This window comes from Carassius gibelio, chromosome A8 (assembly GCF_023724105.1).
Source record: "Carassius gibelio isolate Cgi1373 ecotype wild population from Czech Republic chromosome A8, carGib1.2-hapl.c, whole genome shotgun sequence".
Classification (NCBI taxonomy): domain Eukaryota; kingdom Metazoa; phylum Chordata; class Actinopteri; order Cypriniformes; family Cyprinidae; genus Carassius; species Carassius gibelio.
This window is the reverse complement of record NC_068378.1, coordinates 18,982,720-19,001,285: the sequence shown is the minus strand read 5'-3', so window position 1 is coordinate 19,001,285 and position 18,566 is coordinate 18,982,720. Positions and strand designations below refer to the sequence as shown.

The 18,566-nt window shown below is 41.3% G+C and overlaps 1 protein-coding gene across 1 annotated transcript in view; it reads right to left on the bottom strand.

Moving 5' to 3' along the window:
* LOC128018768 (metalloprotease TIKI2-like) overlaps positions 1–15,771 on the bottom strand; it is a 52,637-nt gene extending 36,866 nt beyond the window's left edge. The window contains exons 1-2 of the mRNA XM_052604521.1: positions 15,439–15,771; positions 12,044–12,613 (exon numbers count right to left, since the gene is read on the bottom strand). Of these exons, the coding sequence (XP_052460481.1) occupies positions 12,044–12,613; positions 15,439–15,549 (681 nt within the window). The 5' untranslated portion in view covers positions 15,550–15,771. The remainder of the gene's footprint in view (positions 1–12,043; positions 12,614–15,438) is intronic.
* Positions 15,772–18,566: the final 2,795 nt, after the last annotated feature.

The following is an 18,566-nucleotide window of genomic DNA, read 5'->3' as shown; positions in this document are numbered from 1 at the left end:
GCCATTCTAAACCCATATGACTGTCATCCAAGATTTTTAGCAATATGTCAAAACTACTTTTTGTCAAACTGGAAAGGTTTGAGGGCCAAACCAATTAAAAAAAAAAAATATTCCTTTATTATTTCTTTTTTTAAAATAAAGTAAGTGAAGACAGAATTTTCTTTTTTTGGTGAACTCTCATTTTTATACTTTGTAAAGAGCATTATGGGCACTAAATGAAGGCTGTGAAGGGTTGTGAGAGAGCAGAGATGGGTTAAGAATATTTAATAATAAAGGAGTGAGGATAATCCAAGACTGGGTGATGAACTGTTAGTGATGGATATGTGTCACCGTCTCCCTCGTGATGTCACTGGCACTAAACCAGTATTGGCATAATGCAGAAATTTAATAGTGTGCTAATCTGGACCTATCTGCTGTCGTTTTAGACGGACCGGGGAAAAACGGCCTCCAAATACCATAAACAAGTATTGTAGAAGTACTTGGATCCACATGTAGCTATATAATCCACTCTCTAACAACCATGAACAGTGAGCACTGTTTTACATCACTTATTTATTGATGAAGTGGGACTGAATCTCATAAAAAAATGGATGGAGGGATGGACAATCTTTCCCATGATGCCTTGCTCGAGAAAGCAGAATGGCAATGACTGTGCAACTGAATATGAGACCTTGTTAATATCACTGAAGCCTGTCTTTATCCCTCAGGCGCTGATGATCAGGACTCCGAGACCAAAGAGGTTACAGTGACAAAGTGGAGGGAAAAGGTTGACAGGGATTCAGAGGATTTATGTGCACGCCAGTTAAAACTTTATGAGAGGGGCAGCATTTCAAGCAATCCAGCAGGCGTTCGTAACATCAGTCCGAACCTGGCGGGGGCGAGCTATGAAAACTTTGTCTGAGGCGGAGGTAGAAGAGAGGCGTGTTTTAATCAGTGGCCGGCAGCATCTGTTCAAACAATAACAGCCTTGCTGAAGCTTTATAGCGCAAAGCTGTCCATTAGGATCATGAATGTTGTGATTAGGGCAGTGATTCTTACTCTGCATGCTTGTCCAGGGGTCACAAAAGTAGCCATATCCCATCTTTAGTCGTCTCGCGGGGTTTGTGTGGACATGTGCAGGCAGAACCCAGAGGAGTGTTTATGGAGAGTATGGAACGTATTAGAGCAGAGGTCACAGAGAGGCTGCCCATGTGTGCTGTGGACCTGATAAGAAGCAGAAAAAGACCCTTGGATCTACTCTAACCTAGAACTGAGGGTCTCTGGATTATCAGGAAACAATGTTCGCAATACATTTAACTTCTGTAATGGTACAGATTTCTGAGACTGAATATTCAATGTGGAATAAGTATATAAGTAAGAACTATAAAGTGAGACTTGATTTTATCCACTGAGATTTGATTGAAAGAGGTAGAAATGTGTTAAGATATATTATTAGCACATTGCTTTCCTTACCCATTTAGCCTAAGTTAAATTAGTAAAATAAATATTGATATTTGCTATATAGACATACATACATACACGCACACACACTACCATTTAAAAGTTTTGGGAAGGGTATGTAAGTATCTTTTTAAATATTTTTATGCCAGTCAGTTAGGTAGGTTATAAATACAGTAAAAACAGTAATATTGTGAAATATTGTGACAATTTATTTCAATTCTATTGTAATATAATTTACAATGTAATTTATTTCTATGCTTGCAACACTGAATTTTCAACAGCCATGTCACTTCAGAAATCATCAACCTCTTAATATGCTGATTTTGTGCTCAAGAAAGATTTCTATATACATTAATCACAATCATTTTCCTTTCTGATGCAAACCCATCAGATGACCTCAGATGATGCTAACTCAGAAACAACATACAAAACTTCCAAATATTGCTACTAGTGTGATTGCATCATATCATAATTGCTGTTAATAGTGTTCATCATCTGGTTGACTACGTCTTAACTACGTATTAATTTTTCAGAAATTTCTGTCATATGCACATAAACTGACAGTGATCACTGATAAGCTAGTACTACAGTTTTTTTCAATCGCTAGCAAGTGCTTACCCATACTTCAGATACTTTTTCTAAACTCTTAACACAGACTCACACCTACAAAACACAATTGGCCAAATGGATAATTTTCTTCTCAAAAACACATTTTGTTAAATATATACTAAATCTTCATTTCAAAATAGAACACATCTTTCTCTGCACACACCAACTTTACCAAAACACTAGAAATCTGACACAAAATTAAATTATTCTGTCAAAGAATAACACTTCTTTTCACCTCACAAGGTACATGCAGTCAGTCAAAGTACACCAGGTTTCAAAATACTGGCTGTTGTTGACATTACAAAAACTGCATAGACTTTTATGTTTCAGTTTTACGGGTATTTGCATCCAAAACGTGCAATTCACTGTTTTGCACTAAATTTCTTGGTTAGGAACTATATGTCCAAATGTACAGTAATGTTCACATTCAGAAGCATTCCAGTAAAAAGCTATTTTTTCCTTTACTGTTTACTGCAGGAGGTACAGTAGAAACATGGTATGATAGAACAGAACAGGTTCGACAGTATTGCTTTCAGTGAACAAAATATCAATGAAACACATAAGAGCATTCTGAACAAAAAACAACAACAGCAAAAAGCCCAGATAAAAAAAAGGGGGGGGGGGGTTAAAATAAAAACAATCTCTCACTGCTCCTCTCACTGCTCCTGCTCCTCTCCTTGCTCCTCTCACTGCTCCTCTCACTGCTCCTGCTCCTCTCACTGATCCTGCTCTCACTGCTCCTCTCACTGCTCCTGCTCCTCTCACTGATCCTGCTCCTCTCACTGATCCTGCTCCTCTCACTGATCCTGCTCCTCTCACTGCTCCTGCTTCTCTCACTGCTCCTCTCACTGCTCCTGCTTCTCTCACTGCTCCTCTCACTTCTCCTGCTCCTCTCACTTCTCCTGCTCCTCTCACTGCTCCTGCTTCTCTCACTGCTCCTCTCACTGCTCCTGCTTCTCTCACTGCTCCTCTCACTGATCCTGCTTCTCTCACTGATCCTGCTCTCACTGCTCCTCTCACTGCTCCTGCTCCTCTCACTGATCCTGCTCCTCTCACTGATCCTGCTCCTCTCACTGATCCTGCTCCTCTCACTGCTTCTGCTCCTCTCACTGATCCTGCTTCTCTCACTGATCCTGCTTCTCTCACTGCTCCTGCTCCTCTCACTGATCCTGCTCCTCTCACTGATCCTGCTCCTCTCACTGCTCCTGCTCCTCTCACTGATCCTGCTCCTCTCACTGCTCCTGCTTCTCTCACTGCTCCTCTCACTGCTCCTGCTTCTCTCACTGCTCCTCTCACTGATCCTGCTTCTCTCACTGCTCCTCTCACTGCTCCTGCTCCTCTCACTGCTCCTCTCACTGCTCCTGCTCCTCTCACTGCTCCTGCTCCTCTCACTGCTCCTGCTCCTCTCACTGCTCCTGCTCCTCTCACTGCTCCTGCTCCTCTCACTGATCCTGCTCTCACTGCTCCTCTCACTGCTCCTGCTCCTCTCACTGATCCTGCTCCTCTCACTGATCCTGCTCCTCTCACTGATCCTGCTCCTCTCACTGCTCCTGCTTCTCTCACTGCTCCTCTCACTGCTCCTGCTTCTCTCACTGCTCCTCTCACTTCTCCTGCTCCTCTCACTTCTCCTGCTCCTCTCACTGCTCCTGCTTCTCTCACTGCTCCTCTCACTGATCCTGCTTCTCTCACTGATCCTGCTCTCACTGCTCCTCTCACTGCTCCTGCTCCTCTCACTGATCCTGCTCCTCTCACTGATCCTGCTCCTCTCACTGATCCTGCTCCTCTCACTGCTTCTGCTCCTCTCACTGATCCTGCTTCTCTCACTGATCCTGCTTCTCTCACTGCTCCTGCTCCTCTCACTGATCCTGCTCCTCTCACTGATCCTGCTCCTCTCACTGCTCCTGCTCCTCTCACTGATCCTGCTCCTCTCACTGCTCCTGCTTCTCTCACTGCTCCTCTCACTGCTCCTGCTTCTCTCACTGCTCCTCTCACTGATCCTGCTTCTCTCACTGATCCTGCTCCTCTCACTGATCCTGCTTCTCTCACTGATCCTGCTCCTCTCACTGATCCTGCTCCTCTCACTGATCCTGCTCCTCTCACTGATCCTGCTTCTCTCACTGATCCTGCTCCTCTCACTGATCCTGCTCCTCTCACTGCTCCTGCTTCTCTCACTGCTCCTCTCATTGATCCTGCTTCTCTCACTGATCCTGCTCTCACTGCTCCTCTCACTGCCCCTGCTCCTCTCACTGCTCCTCTCACTGCTCCTGCTCCTCACACTGCTCCTGCTCCTCTCACTGATCCTGCTTCTCTCACTGATCCTGCTCCTCTCACTGATCCTGCTCCTCTCACTGCTCCTGCTCCTCTCACTGCTCCTGCTTCTCTCACTGCTCCTCTCACTGCTCCTGCTTCTCTCACTGCTCCTCTCACTGATCCTGCTTCTCTCACTGATCCTGCTCCTCTCACTGATCCTGCTTCTCTCACTGATCCTGCTCCTCTCACTGATCCTGCTCCTCTCACTGATCCTGCTCCTCTCACTGATCCTGCTTCTCTCACTGATCCTGCTCCTCTCACTGATCCTGCTCCTCTCACTGCTCCTGCTTCTCTCACTGCTCCTCTCATTGATCCTGCTTCTCTCACTGATCCTGCTCTCACTGCTCCTCTCACTGCTCCTGCTCCTCTCACTGCTCCTCTCACTGCTCCTGCTCCTCTCACTGCTCCTGCTCCTCTCACTGCTCCTGCTCCTCTCACTGATCCTGCTTCTCTCACTGATCCTGCTCCTCTCACTGATCCTGCTCCTCTCACTGCTCCTGCTCCTCTCACTGCTCCTGCTTCTCTCACTGCTCCTCTCACTGCTCCTGCTTCTCTCACTGCTCCTCTCACTGCTCCTGCTTCTCTCACTGCTCCTCTCACTGCTCCTGCTCCTCTCACTGATCCTGCTCCTCTCACTGATCCTGCTCCTCTCACTGCATCTCTCACTGCTCCTGCTTCTCTCACTGCATCTCTCACTGCTCCTGCTCCTCTCACTGATCCTGCTCCTCTCACTGATCCTGCTCCTCTCACTGCATCTCTCACTGCTCCTGCTCCTCTCACTGCATCTCTCACTGCTCCTGCTTCTCTCACTGCTCCTGCTCCTCTCACTGCTTCTCTCACTGCTCCTGCTTCTCTCACTGCTCCTCTCACTGATCCTGCTCCTCTCACTGCTCCTCTCACTGCTCCTGCTTCTCTCACTGCTCCTCTCACTGATCCTGCTTCTCTCACTGCTCCTCTCACTGCTCCTGCTTCTCTCACTGCTCCTCTCACTGATCCTGCTCCTCTCACTGATCCTGCTCCTCTCACTGCATCTCTCACTGCTCCTGCTTCTCTCACTGCATCTCTCACTGCTCCTGCTCCTCTCACTGATCCTGCTCCTCTCACTGATCCTGCTCCTCTCACTGCATCTCTCACTGCTCCTGCTCCTCTCACTGCATCTCTCACTGCTCCTGCTTCTCTCACTGCTCCTGCTCCTCTCACTGCATCTCTCACTGCTCCTGCTTCTCTCACTGCTCCTCTCACTGCTCCTGCTCCTCTCACTGCTCCTGCTCTTCTCCCTGGGCCCCTTGCTCTTACTCTTCCTCGTCCATACATTACAGTGTTTGTCTTTTTCTGTTTCTGTTTCCAAAAACATCACTCTTCAAAGTCCTCCTTTTATTGTATAAGTTTATTGTATAAAAAATAACCCCTGCCATTGAGTTTAAGCCAGATTCGAATCAGCTGTGGTTGGCCCAATTTACACAACATAAATCAGCTAAGATATATTGTTTTTGAACTGATATCATTGCAGAAGCAGAGGTTTTTATACTGTATCTAAGGTTTGGAACATTGTTTTTGCTATTGTGGGATGTTGTGTGTTAACATTTGTAAATACTAAAAAAACGATCCATAATTTTGTTGGGAGGTATAGCTTGTCTGTTCAGAAAATGTAAGCATTGTGGAAATGTGTTCAATGACTCCATATTGTGTGAAAACGACATGAAATGTGTGAATGGTATGGCCACAATAGACAGATGCTGTACTAATTGTGTTTAGAGTTTTGAAAATGTGACAACTGCTTGGACAAATACTTGTTAGCGACTGAATAAAACTGTAATTATTATAGAAACTTGGTTTTCTGTAAAGTTGCTTTGCAATGATTTGAATCGTAAAAAGCGCTATACAAATAAATTTGAACTGAATTGCATTGAATATTCAGTTTCTCATATAAAGTCAGCATCTTGCAGTTCTTGCTTTTTCAAAAGTGATTAAGTTGACCACACAAGTAGTGTGTGTGTGTGTGTGTGTGTGTGACAAATATATTTCAGTCTCTAAATCTCTGTTCTTTGTTCCAATAACAAACGCAAAGCTGGAAAGTCTCCTCATATTTCTGAAAGGGTGCCATGTTTGTGGTCAGTCACCTCAGAATCTTTCCTATGAAGAGGGAACACTCTCAAAACCTCATTATCTGTTGACTGTTTGAAGAGTGTTTGCAGTTTGCTTCTGATGTAACTCTGTTACACCCATTGCTTGTATTTGTGTGTATGTGTGTTTTATTTCTGTAAAATAGACCTTGTTTTCACTGATAGGAAAGAGAGCTGGTGGGCGACCTCTCACATGACGTGAGGTCATTAAAGCAAAGATTTAATCACTGTTCCATTCTCAAAGAAGGAATGCAGTGAAGAAGATGAAGAGAAAGGAAAAGAAAGGTGGATCTTGGCGCTGGGATCACAGCTATGTGGAATAGCACTCTGTCTCTTGCATTCCCAGCTGCTGGGAACTCAAAGCCCTGCTGCTTAAGCACAATCTATCTGCCAATGTGTAGAATTCATTAGGGCTGGAATACTGTAGCACGACAGACTTAGCAAGACAGGCCCTTCATTCAGTCATTGAGATATTTCATGAATCACTAACAATAAGAAGCACCAGTGACCACTCACTGTTAACAGCAACTTGCATGCTCAAACCCAGCCTCAATTTCTGTATGATAAGACATTTATATGGTTCTTTAAATTACATATCAAGAGGAGCATGTTCATCTGTTTTTTACTGTGCCCCTATCAGGCCATTTTTAAGGTTCCTAATAATGTTTTGGAAGTCTCCTACTACAGGTTTACATGCCTGCATGGTCAAATAAACATTTTTGTTCCTCAAAATATGCATTTAATATAATTTTCCTCAAACGATTCGTTTGAAGCAGTTCTAAGGTTCAGTCTCTCTAAACACCTAATTTCCATGAGCCTACTGTACTCTGCTCTGATTGGTCAGATGACCCAGTCTGTTGTGATTGGTCTACCATGCATGGTGCATGTCGAAAACGATACACCCATTGCCATTTTTCCATATTTTGATAGAAAAAAATAGTATTAATACTTACAGGTAGTGTTCAGTGGAGCCAGCTGGTCCAAATAAACACCCAGTTTTTAGAGAGCAAGCATGAACAGCATATTGACTTAGGACCCCTCCACGATTTTATTCCAGGGGGGAACACGATTGCCCATGATCACTTTTGATTCCCCTTTACTCCTATACTTCTATTTTAAACTTGACAGAAAGCTGTAAAAGTCACAGAACATGATGTTTGTCAGGGCAGAAACGTCAGTGTGGACTGCATGGAACATTTCCTTTGTGAGGAAGGGCACACCCTCCTTCCTCGCTGTGTGTGTGCCATGCTCTGGTTAAGATGGCACTTTGATGTAGGTAACTACCTCCCATTTTGATGAAAGTAAACATTCAAGGTATCCGAGGCTTGGCTTTTCCACTTCAGTGAATTCCAGAGCAAGCCTCCTATTCAGGCCAATACATAATTTTCTAAGTGGTTCTGGATAGCAGGGGGCAATTTAGTCATTAGAAAGGCCAATTAAGTAATTAAGCCAGCAGTTTGACTGCCGCATGTATGCTCACAAGCCCCTTAGAATGCCTGAATTGGCTCCAGTGCCGATTTTACGCACATTTGTTCTTGATATCATTGAAGGCTTAAGTCCCCTAGTGGACATCCTCCAAATGGAAGTTGCATTCCTTTAAAATTAAAAGCATGATAGGTAATTAAGAAAATTAAGTTGTTGATAAAAAACCAAGAGTCAGAAGCATTTATGATATAGACAGTGCCATAATCTTGGGTAATATTTAAAGACATGCTTAAAAAAATCATCCAGTCAGCCATGTGTAAAAACAACCAAGCTACAGTACCATCTTGAAACAATGAGAAAAGAATTTGATGATAACCTCTTTTCTTCCATCAGACTGAAGCTCATGTATTCTCATTCCCACATTCTGAGATTCTAATTCCATGGTATGCTGACACCGATATTCCATTCTGCAGGTAGTATGTCACAGGGGTGTGCAAAGAGCCTGTGCTGAGTAAATATTTGTAGCAGAACACTGATGATAAACTGTTTTGAACACAAGCCAGATGAGACATTTGCTAAATGTATGATAGAAATTTTCCACACTTTTTCCATCATTCCTAATAACATATCTGATTAAGTAATAAGCAGGCAAAAGTGCAACTACACTGTGATTCAGCTGTTTGCTTGTGATGTTCTGTTGCTAGTCTGAAATAAGTATTTTATGCTGGAAAAAAAATATATAATTGTGAAATATGACAATTTAAAAAAAACAATTCTTGAATATATTTTCATATAGGAATAAATGTAATTTATTTCTGCGATGGCAAAGCTGAGTTTACAGCAACATTACTCCAGTCTTCAGTGCCACATGATCCTTCAGAAATCATTGTAATATGCTGATTTGGTGCTCAAATAATAATATTAATATTTTATATATATATATTTTTTTTCAGGATTGTTTGATTAGACGGTTAAAAAAATTAATGTATTACATGTATATGTCTTTACTGTCACTTTTAATCAATGTCCTTGCTCAATAAAAGTATTATATAATAATTATAATAAAAGATCTTACTGACCCCAAATATATGAACAAGAACAAGTTATATAAGGAAACTGAAATTTCATTCACAATATGACTGGCTATACAGAATGGTTTATTTTTTCTCTGCCAACAAAAAGACTGTAGTTAATACAATGTGAATTCTCTGCAGCAAACACAGAGAAGCGAAGTGATACAAACAAATTAGTGAACTAGAACTAATTGCTGTATAATAATATGGCGAAAAGCTCATGGCAACTTCACAGTGAGTGTACAAATATTTCTGTTGTATTTGACCTATACATTTCTGTTAATCCCATTTTAACAGACTCTATCCCTCCATGGTCCATCAACACTTCAGCACTTCTTCACAGTTGAAAACAGATGTGGCTTCTGCTAAAGTGTGAGTTCCAACAACTTTATTCTGTTAGTCTGAGTTTAAGTTTGCAGTGGGGTTTTCACTGCCTACACAGGGCCTAAAATAGCCTTGTGACACCTTCTATGTTAGCCAGTATCACAGAGATTCTAGTATCCATGAAATTGTCTACATCGTGACCTTTGACCTGGTGTATATATATGATGTTCTTCTACATTTTTGTCTCCTCCCTGAATGTTCAAATGCTAGCTACAACATGACCCCAAGATAAATAAGCACATATGTACATTGCTTTAGCATAGGCATGAGGCATTCAGTCCACTGATGCATTATGGGAGCTTGCCCTTCATCCCTATAGACACCCGGTGCTGCTTGGTGTATTCTGCATGCTTTAAGCTTTAAGCAAGCATGTGTTGCTTCCTATCATACCTAGCTGTCTATGATATTCCACATTTGCAGAGCTGGAGATGAACCATGTGCTCCATCTGGCCTTTGAAACTCACCACTCCTGCTTCAAGAGCAAGCCAAACCCTCCCCAATGCTCTTCAACTTTCCTATGCACTCCATCCAAGAGCCAGACGTGGATCTGTGCCGGGCCAGGCTAACCACTCTATCCTCCAGGCATCACACCCCATTATCCTCCAAGGAACCAAATCAGCAATGGGATGGGGACCTGCCTTTCTGTAGCACCTTCTGAGCTCAAAGCACTTCCTGAGCTCTTGGCGTGGTTTCCCACTGAACAGGGAGGAAAAGTTCAGGCTAACTGCTTCAACACAAGGTAAAGGCCAGGGCGGTTTACACAAATCCTGGTGTGGAGATGCCAGCAACACCTGATGACTCATGCCGCGAAACCCAGAGAAAGAGAGCACTGCAAGTTTGAGGATATCGCAGGCAGTTACTTTTATTGGGAACGATTAATACGCCGGCTAGCGGCATTTGGAAGCTTTCCCAACTCTGATCTCCCACAATCCCATGGCTCATGTTTCAGATTAAGCCTCGCAGCGACACCACAGCCTACACATCATCCAACCCCTTCTTTCTTGCCTCCATGCATGATCGTGCTGTCTGACCTAACTCCTGATTGAGCGTTCCAGGCGAGCAAGGCGCTTAAATTATCCCTCAGATTCTGTCATCTTCATTTCATGCTCTTTACTTCTTTTGGGACTATTTTTGGATGGAAAGCTGTATGAAATTCAGATTTTCAAAAGCTTGCTGATTAGCCCTGTGATTAAAATGGATCGCTGGCTGAGCCTTCACCAGAATCTAAAGCAGAGACTTCTAGAATTATTAAGAGCACTTTGTAAAAGTTCATATTGCAGTGCCTAACTCCATCTGTTCTGCCCATTCTAGTGACATTTAGTGTATGAACATAATTCAGTGAAAGAAATAACTAATGCAATACATATCCAAACTGTAATTCTATCTAAAACCTATTCTTTCTGAAAACATTATTTTGCTGCTACATAAAAATAAAAATAAGAAAAAAAGATATTTTAACTTTGTCAGCCTGGGAATGAGAGTGGTATTTTGACCTCTCTCAGATTAAAGACGAGAGAGCTGTCACCCTGTGCTGGATCCTCATTTCCCACGATTCCTTACAGGGGCTGCACTGGCTGGTGGGCCCTGCAGGCATGTTCTTTTTTGACAGCATAGTTAGGAGGTGCTGATGAAAGTGGAGAGGCTATGTTGCCCCGTACCCTATTAAATTAGCACAGGAGCCCTGTTGCCTGTCACACAGGGGCCCCTGCTCACAGATTCAATTGCAGGGTCAATGTTCATGTCTGTGTTGCTGCCACCAATGCAGGTTTTGTGGTGGTAAGCAGTGTATTAATGTTGTGTTGACGTCTTTTTGGACTGCAGTGAATGCCAAATATCAATAATATTTTGGATAAAAAAAGAAGAAGAAGAAGCTGTTTTTTTACCGTTTTTGATGTAAAGTATGATGTGTGTGTGTGTTTGTGTGTATATATATATATGTATATTTTTGATATATATATAATTTTTCTTTATAGATAAAATATATATATAAATTAATTAATATTTTTTAAATGTACATATATGACATAAATTCTATATAAATAGGGTATAGTGTGTGTGTGTGTGTGTGTGTGTGTGTGTGTGTGTATGCGTGTGTGCGTCTGTGTGTGTGCGTGTGTGTGTGTGTGTGTGTGTGTGTGTGTGTGTGTGTGTGTGTGTGTGTGTGTGTGTTTGTGTGAGTGTGTGAGACACGCAAGGAACAAAAACACTCTGCATGTTTAATATAACTCCTCCGCTCTATACATTTCTGTGACCCACTCCTTTTTCAGTGAAGAAATAAAAGCTGGATACCCTCCACCTGCATATCATCAAGCAATTAGGTTAGTTTGTCCATCTTTCACTCTAATGTTACATTCGACAGGCAGCAATAGGATAATCAAGATGTGTCAGATGACAGCGTGACCCCACAGGCAGACAGTCATTCTCTTTTCTCCCTCTATACCTCATCAATTTAATTCAGCATTGATTTCCACACCAGTCTATCAAACTACTAGCTGCTCTCCTTCCCCCTCTGACTTAACTCCAGACTTTTATCTCATTTCCTCTCTTCTCTGGTTTGTCTGTGGATATTCATAATCACTTAATCCATTACAGCACCTTTTTTTTACCACCGGATCTCCCATGCACCCTTGCCAAAACACACAAACACAGGCCTCTCTGTCTGCTTGCCTACTCACTGACCTGTGAGAAGTTCAGTCCATTCAGGGGATGGCACTGTTCCTCCACCCTCTCCACAGCACCTGTCTGCTTTCCGAGGCGCTCAGCTTCCTGTGCCAAGAACAGGTCGAGTACCGGAGTTCCTCGCGACCGCACATCTGCTTCCGTCAGCGAGTTCACCATCAGCATCACCCATACGGGCCTCTTGCGTTCCCAGTTCCCTGCAATGGCATTGAAGAGGTAGTCTGCATAAAGCCCTCGGCCACGCTGGTCTGCGGTCATCCAGAAGGGCATCATGTGTTTGACATAGTCCAGGTGGCGTTTGAGTCGGCGGTAGAGATCACGTGGCAGTAACGTCTGGAGGTTTTCTCCATTGGGCAGAAGCTGGCAGCTAGTGAGTTTTGAGATGGTTAGAGGATCTGTGAGATCCAGTTCAAAGAAAACATTGGTGCTGGTCTGGAAGGCCCGTTTCGAGCTCTCAGGGATGTAGTCCCAGACTCGAGTGTACGGGACGTGGATTGTCCCAAACAGATAGGACAGAGGGAAAGGGGGAGGCCGTTTCACCGTCCACAGGAAGGAGTTCATGTCTTTTTGCTTGATGAGGAGGAAAGGAAGAAGAGATTTTAGGCTCAAAGGCTCAGTAGCAAAACATACTGAAAGAAATATATTCTAACTCAAATAATGACGCTCAAAGATTAGCCTGCATATTTTATTATCATAAATAATATCATAATCTATGTTTTAAACAGCATAGATCAATATAAATCAGACTGATTAAGTACCTCCACAGGGTCACAGACATTCATATGCATTAACTTTTTCCTTGATTAAAGTCAAATTGAGGGGGGGGGGGGCACCATATAGTAGCTGTGTCACAGAGGACTCGGTTCATGCCAGTGCACTGATAGAGCTGGCGTATTAAATCTGTGGTGGAAATGTTTAACTGGGGTTCTTAGTTTACAGTGTGCCTCTCCTCGTAAAAAGGGCCTTTACACTCTGCAGCGCTGCAAACCTCTGCTATTCTGCACCCTCTGAAACTTTCAAGTATTTACTGGTTGCTGAGGCTGTCAATAGCTGTGTCCTTGTAAAATGTAACTTTCAATGAACAACTCACGCTTAAACGATGAACCTTTAAATTTAATGAATCGTTCAACCACCTCAGATCAGGAAAGAGCAGTTTAGAGTTTATTAACCACGAGTCAGAGTTGATGTTAATGAGAACAGCATTGCAAGTGATGTTCGACTATGATTGTATACCCCCCCCCCCCCTCCAAGATATCTTATGCTTGCTCACATTAAGAAATACTATTCATACATAAATGACTTGGTTACAACTCTTCTATGATTATTTTTGAATTGATGTCATTTTAATATTTTTGTCAGGGTGTAAGTTGCAGAACATAATTTTTCTGTCATGTGAAAAAAATAGACAGGATGCCATTTCATGATGTGTATATACATTTGTATATATTTGTTTATAGAATTACCTACATTTGAAAACTTTCTGAAAATAACAATTTTGAAAATAAGGATTACATAAAGGGTTTTTACTTGACGGTTACACCATGTGACATTTTAAGCTCATACAATAAAAATAAAATAAAATAATAATAATAATAATAATATAAATATATATAAATGGTATGTGTTTCAAGAATGTATTAAAAACCAACATATAATACAAAGATTAGATTGCATTTCTAAGAACTTAGCACGTCTTAATACTATCTTTTAATTTTATTATTATTATTTTATTTTTTAATCCAAGATCCTTATTTGTCAGTGATTTTAATGTGCCTCCATATACTGCAGTTATTCATTATTTTTTTTATTATTTTTTTTTTTTGGGGGGGGGGGGGGGTCTTTACGTCTGAAATGGCCACTTTTGTTCGCGACTGCTCATGTATTCATATTGTATTTGGAAACCTGTGGAAGTGTCTCGAACACTGACCAGCTTTACTGGAGAGAAGCTTATATACTAAAGTAATTTCTTCTGAATGAGCAGGTCACATTCACAAACCCTCTGCTCTCTTTTATGGAGTAAATTCTTAACCAAAAACAGGCCTCGCAGTACTCGCGCATTATGAATTACATTAAGAATGCACAGGTCATGTTCTGGACAATGGGACCATTAATGATATAAATCTACAGGAAAAGATAAACATTACTTGTCAAAACAAATAGAAAGTTTGGAAGAACGTTTGCGTGCATAATGCATTAATTTTCGGTTTGCATGCCTATAAATACACAAACGCTGTATGGAATGAGTGAAGAATCAGCACTCTCTTTTAAAACTTGGGATAGTCGATATTAAATATGTTTGATGGATTATAATGTATCCATCCTTATGATTTCCTCCTCGACCGATGATGAATTCTCTCATCCATGCTCTGTGAGGCTCAAATGAAAGCGAGACATTAATTGCGTTAAGCAGCCTCGCGCAACTCGCCAAATCATAACGAAGTAAATATGCTCCATAACTACTTTAACAGTTCTCGTCTCAGTGAAATTTGATCTGTTTATGGGGGTCAGTGATTTTTTTCCCCCATATAAATGCATTTGAAGTCTATTCACCCGTGGGGCTTCCCTCTTTTTCCTTTGACACATAAACTGGCACTGCACTGGCAAGATTTTAGCAGTATTTCACTTGGCACAAAAGGTCATTTTTCTGGCCCAGATTTCTACGATTACATGACAAGAAGTGACACGCGGCTGGCTGGACTCCACTAAATAATTATTGTTTTAAAATAGATATTCCGTTATGGCTAATTTGATAACCGAAATGCAACAAATATAATAATTATCTTAAAATATTTGTTTTTGTAGCAATTATAATTTCACTTTAAAAATGTCTAATGTTTATCCAAATGTACATTATAACTTTTATTTTAAGGCTATCTGTTAATGATATGAAGAGGAACAATATAATGCAGAATAATTAAATGAGACACGAACCTCACAGCAGAAGTAATTAATGTTTTATGTTAAAATAGCAGTTTAATGTTTTGATTTGTTGCAAAATGCACACGTAGCTATTTTAGTGGCCTAGTGCAGTTGTTTAAAAGAAATTGAAGTCTGAGAAAAAGATAGTGCAGATAAAATTAGTTGATCTGTTTTTAACCTATTTCCATCAACTAAAAAGTTTCCAAGTTAAATTTAAACCAAACTAAATGTTATCAAACATTACAACCATTCTAATAATTTCGACTCACAGTCTTTAAATTGAATTCTTTCAGTTGTTGGTAATAAAAGCACCTGTTTAATATAGCCCACATCACCAGCAGAGAAGATCAAACAGCGAACCATTCTCCTATAATAATGTCATGCAGAATAGATCTTAATGACACGCCATTTAATAGGTTCTGCAAAGGTGAGTGCAGTGCGCGCGAAGCAACTTCATGCGCAATAGATAAACTCACCGATACGGGCTTGTCACATTTCCGCGTGCTCTGGTGCGTGTCCCACGGTGAGCCCACTTGAAAGAAAGCGCATAAAGCTACCAACCATCGTAGTCCCGAGTGACAGTTCATTTCGAGATGAGAGGGCACAGGACACCTCACGCTTCCCTCTGTCCCGTTACCTCTGTTGTATACTATTGTCTCCTAGTTTCACAGCACAAATAAAATATTTTGCCCTCTCGAAAGGCAAGCATTCTGCCCCTCCGCCATTCTCCTGCCCCAGATTTCACAGGGATTCGCCTTGTCTCCCCCCTCTCTCTCTCTCTCCTTCTCTCTCTCTCTCTCTCTCTCTCTCTCTCTCTCTAGCTGCCCAGCTGTGGAGAGCACAAACTCTACGCTGCACCCCTCAAGTTTCCAGTTTAACTGCGCAGAGAACGTGGAACGCCTTGAATGTTCCCCCCTCTGCTTGTTAAGACGAAGGAGAGCAGGTTCTTTCGGAGGACGAGTGTTTAACATTTTCTGTAAAACTATTTAGAAGCTCCGTACCATTTAACAGTTTTCTATAATGTTAATGCAGGAGCTATACTACTTTGTCACAAAAAATCTAGCCTACTTACAGTGTTGGGGGAAGTTACTTTTAAAAGTAAAGCATTGCAATATTGCGTTGCTAAACAACAAAAAGTGTAACATACACACTCTAATATACATGACAAGACAATGTATAAATATACATATACAAGACAAGAAATATAAATATTTTAATAAATAGAATGTGATGTGCAGGGACTTCTGGAAATGTCTTTTTACTATGTTTCTTCTAAATTATAACTTTTTTTTCTTACTGTACATGTGCATGTATTATCTTGTTAAACATAGTTTTTAACTGTAAAATATATTTTAATTCATACTTTAGTTCCATAAACTTTTTTTATATTTTACAGTAAAACTGCATGTAGGCCTACATTTTATTCATAAAAGCTAATAAGTAATCACTAATATAAAGGTGACTTCCAGTTATAACTATTTATTCTTCTAATTAAACTAAAAACATTTGACATCTATTTTAGGGAGTCAAAATAAACCGGCAGTGAAAAGCAGTTTCTACAAGATAACATTTTTCCTTTAATTCCTGTCAGATATAGCACAAACTGATGCTTTCTGCATGAATTTGTTTGTTGTTGTTTTTTTTAAATGTGACATTCTGTATAGAAGGCATGACATTGGGGTCTTTTAATATTTAAATGTTTCATTTCTGCCACTTTGTACCATTTACCCTCAATTTAACACTGTCACCGTCTATTTGACAGTAGTGCATCATGGCCATTGGCTTTAATTATTTTTACATTGACATGTTATGGATCGCAAGGATAGCTATGATAAATGAATCTAAACATTGAAGTAATGCCTGCAAAAATATATTTGAAGTTTGTTTTTACATTCCAAGTCTTGTGAAGCATGTGTAATTTCGGCCAGAACCACTGGAGGATGAATGGCTGTGGTGAAAGCCAGTTGTCGTTTTTTTTCCTCAGTGCCTAGCTCTGGTGCCGTGACCCATGTTATTGTCCGAGTGGACGGCAGAGTGACAGTGTCAAGTAGTGGGCAATTAATCATTGGGCTATCCTTCAAAACGAGTGCTAGAGCTCCACTGGTGACAGCAAAAAGGGTCAACACAAGAGCCCCTTTGTGTCTCCATCAAGTCTCATTCTCCAGACTCTCCACAGGTCCTTATGGGGCTCCAACATGGGCATACTTGCTCTGACCTACTGTATATTTTCTGTCGGCTCAGTGATTACACCACACTGATTACAGCCTTCTATTTGTTTATGCGGAGGCTGCTCAACCAGGTCTTGATGATGTGCACTATCAGTAAGTTTTAAAGCAGCACGTTTCAATCACAAGTGTTGCTGAATGATTAAATGATTGATTCCAGTGTAATGAACTGCTCTAGCTCTTCTTCGCAGTTTCCCCTGCGTGTTGTAGTTGCAGTAAGAGATTCAGAGAGAATCATTTTTCAGTTCGAATGACAGATAATCCCATGTAATTGTTATTCTACGGCTCGTTGACCATATGTGCCATATAGCAGGTTTATTTGATTGTTACTCTCACGGAAATCCCATCTGCCTTCTCTCATGTGTGTGATCTGTTATTGAGGGCTTTTCCCTTCGTACTTGTCTTCTGTTTCACCTGTGGCCACCTGCAGATGTATATAGTTGAAAACGCGCCCTGCAAGATTTCGAGGTCTGAGGGTGATTTTCACATTCTTGGCTGGTGAGTGCGCAAAGTTTGTTACGGAAAATTCCTACACACACACACACACACATTGTGCACTAGGATAGTGGAAACAAAACAGTTGAAAGTTACTGTTCTGGTTGTTTCTATAATGAATACCTAGGGACGCATAAGCCAAGAACTTGTGTTTTTTCTTTAAGGGTGTACATATGGTTGCACTATCACATTCGTATTTGCATTCATTCACCTTAGTGTTAGACTGAAACCTTTGGTTAGACGTTCAACCAAACAAACACGCTGACAGATCAGTCTGCGCTCTCATATGCCCTCAAGCTGCTTTTTTAGGATGGAGCGGGTAATGTCTTTCACCTCAAGGTTCCTCAAGTCGCATGTTTTTGTGTTTCTGAGGCCCAGAACTGACGCTTTGACATTTCACAGCTTATCCCCGAATGAGCTCATGATTCATGATTGAATCGAGGCAAAATCTCTCCATTTATATATGAAGGTCTTTTTTCAGCTTGTGCTAACTTGCTTTGCCCATTATACCTGTGACAGTTTTATTTGTTTATCTTTAAAACGGTGCCCTCTATTGCCCATTCATAGCATTACAAGAGGCTGTGAGCTCAAACTAAATCTATTGTGCTGCTGTCAGTACCCTAAGACAAAGTCAAACAAAAGGGAAAGTTCCCAGTGAGAGGATTAGGGGGAAAAAATGGAAATCAAAAAATCCTAGCTCGAACCATGCAGATGTTTGCTCATCCTGACAGACAGACATTGTCTGTTCTGTAGCTGAACATGATACAACACTGTAGACAGTAGTAACTTTCAAATAACTTTTAAATTGTCCCTTAAACCCAAAATAATACAGCTTTGTTGTAAAACCTGATTGGTTTGTTTTAACTCAGAGGGAGTGTAAGCCA